General features: G+C 34.4%; 1 protein-coding gene across 2 annotated transcripts; it reads left to right on the top strand.

Annotated features, from left to right (window-relative positions):
• The first annotated feature begins 1,103 nt into the window (after positions 1 to 1,103).
• Positions 1,104 to 1,878, top strand: LOC141844373 (transcription factor TRY-like). Of its 2 annotated transcripts, none has more exons than XM_074732431.1 (3): positions 1,104 to 1,359; positions 1,441 to 1,528; positions 1,604 to 1,878. In XM_074732431.1, the coding sequence occupies exons 1-3, from the start codon at positions 1,311 to 1,313 to the stop codon at positions 1,683 to 1,685; spliced, it is 219 nt and encodes a 72-aa protein (XP_074588532.1). In that variant the 5' UTR covers positions 1,104 to 1,310; the 3' UTR covers positions 1,686 to 1,878. The 2 variants fall into 2 exon arrangements, with proteins under 2 accessions (XP_074588532.1, XP_074588531.1); XM_074732430.1 differs by having other exon boundaries at positions 1,438 to 1,528.
• Positions 1,879 to 2,575: the final 697 nt, after the last annotated feature.

The following is a 2,575-nucleotide window of genomic DNA, read 5'->3' as shown; positions in this document are numbered from 1 at the left end:
TGCGGATAATTTTATTTAAAATCAAAAAGATATTCTTTTAATCATTAAAAGATGTCTTATTTTAATTTGTTATTATAAAATTATTTTATTTTAGATAAAATAATATAATATTATCTTATTTATCTTTCCCGTCTAATTTCTAAACCAATCGAGTGTATTATAATAGCTATAATAATTATGAATCATAACTGTTATAATTGTATAGCAGTTATAATTTCGTAATTATTATAGTTGTATAATAATTATAATTTTGTAGTTGTTACAATGTGTCTCCGGTTCAAGATTTAAACGAGAAATATAAAATAGATATAATAATAAGAATATATTTAATATTGTAAATAATTTTTAATTTAATAAATTTAGTCCACTTTGGCTTCCATTAGTTCCAGTAAAAGGTGGAATCCGTCACCCTAGCGGCTCACGATCATCTGTAAAAAGAAAAACCGAGAAGCTATAGTTGATCACTACAGGAAAAATATTATATTGGCTTCACCAAAATTCAATCCTTGCTCACTTTAATAAATCTGTCTCATATTAATCAACTCAATTATGCTATGAAAACTTCCGTTAGCCAACATATCACATGTTGCATGGCATTACACAAAGAATTTGCTTTCAAAGTGCTCAGCCCCATAATTAAATGGACTTTATCTGATACCTTCAGTGTCAATCTAACATTGGTTAATCTGTCCACGTCACTAGAAAAAGTTTCGACATCCGTGTCCTAACTCATCAATCATTATTAGTAACAAAGATGCTTTAAAACCGGAATCTACACCAATTTACTTCAAATAACCATCGATGCCTGAACTGATAGTTAGGCCAATCTAATCATGGTAGACTTACGGTTGAAGCCAACTGTGCAGCAGTCACTTTTGTCGGTCTCTCAGGAAGGCCCATTGCCCTTTGAACCTTGTCGGACTACAGATTTTGTACATATCTTTTATATATATATATATATATTTTAAATTTATCGTATAAATAAATAAATCAGAAAAATACCCATCTGGAGAAAACAAATTAAGGCCAACAAATTAAATTGACAGCTACCCGTCAGCTGAGGAGATGAGGGCAGGTCTTTGGCCGCTGCGCTAGCTTGTCGCGTCCTCCACCCTCACCTGCCGTTCTTTCCCTTACTTGCGTCCCTCCCTCGCCCTATACTTTATCCCCGTTTCCCTCTTTGTTCAAGCCTGCATCGATCTCTCTGCCTCTTCCCCCACCTACTTTCTTCCCCCGGTCTTTTCCCTCGCTATATATTCTCCAGCTACCGCACACTCTCCTCTCGATCCTATGCCCCAGCTGCTCAAGCCATGGACGCCCGCCGCAAGAGGCAGCGCAAATTGTCCTACGGCTCCGAAGGTGAGCTTCTCCTCTGCCCGCTCAATCATATCTCTCTCTCTCACACACACACAAACTGATCGGTGAGGCTAGCTGCAGCAGAGGTGAGCAGCGTGGAGTGGAGGTTCATCAGCATGACCGAGCAGGAGGAAGACCTCATCTTCCGAATGTATCGCCTCGTCGGCGACAGGTGATCATCAGATCAGCTCTTGGCTCCATTTCCCCCTCCGTTTGGAAAAAAATACTTAAGCTAATTGTTTTGCAGGTGGGATCTGATAGCAGGTCGCATTCCAGGTCGAAAAGCTGAAGAGATAGAGAGGTTCTGGATCATGAGGCACCGTGCATGAAGACGCACTCCTTTGCTACTTACAAAACTACTCGTGCATAGCTAGCTTCTTAATTAAGTGACTTTTACTTTGTTTTTTGGTTAGGATGTAAGTCTGCTAGCTAGGGATAGAGATTGTTTGATGGGGTTGATCTGTTTGTTTGTTTGTTTCTTGTTTACTTGAGCAAGCAATTCATGGATGAGCTTTATTTAAATCTGAGACGATTAGAGTTCATGGAATGACAAAAACCAGTGGCCCGGGGTTTAACTAACGATCGACAGCACGGTGGATATACATCTTTTTAACATAATTTAGTGCAGTCTTTCCAACAAATTAATATACGCCTAGACAGGTTCAGGCCATAGAATTTAAAATTCGGTGAAGCATTTAAAAGTGCTATGGCCTGTCCCCTTGGCCATATAATTTAAAATATATTATTAAAATATGAATTAATTATTTTAATAAGGTAAAATTTTATTATCAAAAGGCGGACATTCTATTTTTTTATTTTAAAAATATTTTTATTATAGTAATTAATTTATAATTGCTACAACACCTGAACGACACCTGATCAATATTATATACTATAATAACTTATCTACTGTCAGTTTTGATTAATCTGAATTAATATCATATTTATAATTATATTTTTTTGATATTATAATAATTATAGTTGAGAGTTGTTATAATAATATTAAAATTAAAAATATTTTAAAGATAAAAAATAGGATGAATATTCTTTTAATTATTAATGCAAAAAGGTATCTTTTAATGTGCACATTTTATTTTTTTTATAATAATTTATTTATTTTTAATTATAAAATTAAATTATTTTTTAATAGTGCTATTAAAAGTAACGCATTTGCAGAAGAGCACTCAAAAGATGTACCTAATTTTACAACTTTGATAAC

Source organism: Curcuma longa, chromosome 13 (genome assembly GCF_044706935.1).
Source record: "Curcuma longa cultivar G26 ecotype Majalengka, Jawa Barat chromosome 13, ITB_CL_G26_1.1, whole genome shotgun sequence".
NCBI classification, from domain to species: Eukaryota; Viridiplantae; Streptophyta; class Magnoliopsida; order Zingiberales; family Zingiberaceae; genus Curcuma; species Curcuma longa.
Note: the sequence above shows the minus strand (reverse complement) of the source record. Positions and strands in the feature narration are given on the sequence as shown.

Bases quoted from the DNA above. Each gene is read 5' to 3' on its own strand.
- LOC141844373 (XM_074732430.1), top strand. From the start codon at position 1,311: ATGGACGCCCGCCGCAAGAGGCAGCGCAAATTGTCCTACGGCTCCGAA. The intron at 1,360-1,437 runs GTGAGCTTCTCC...GGCTAGCTGCAG, and splicing joins ATTGTCCTACGGCTCCGAAG to CAGAGGTGAGCAGCGTGGAG. The intron at 1,529-1,603 runs GTGATCATCAGA...ATTGTTTTGCAG, and splicing joins TATCGCCTCGTCGGCGACAG to GTGGGATCTGATAGCAGGTC.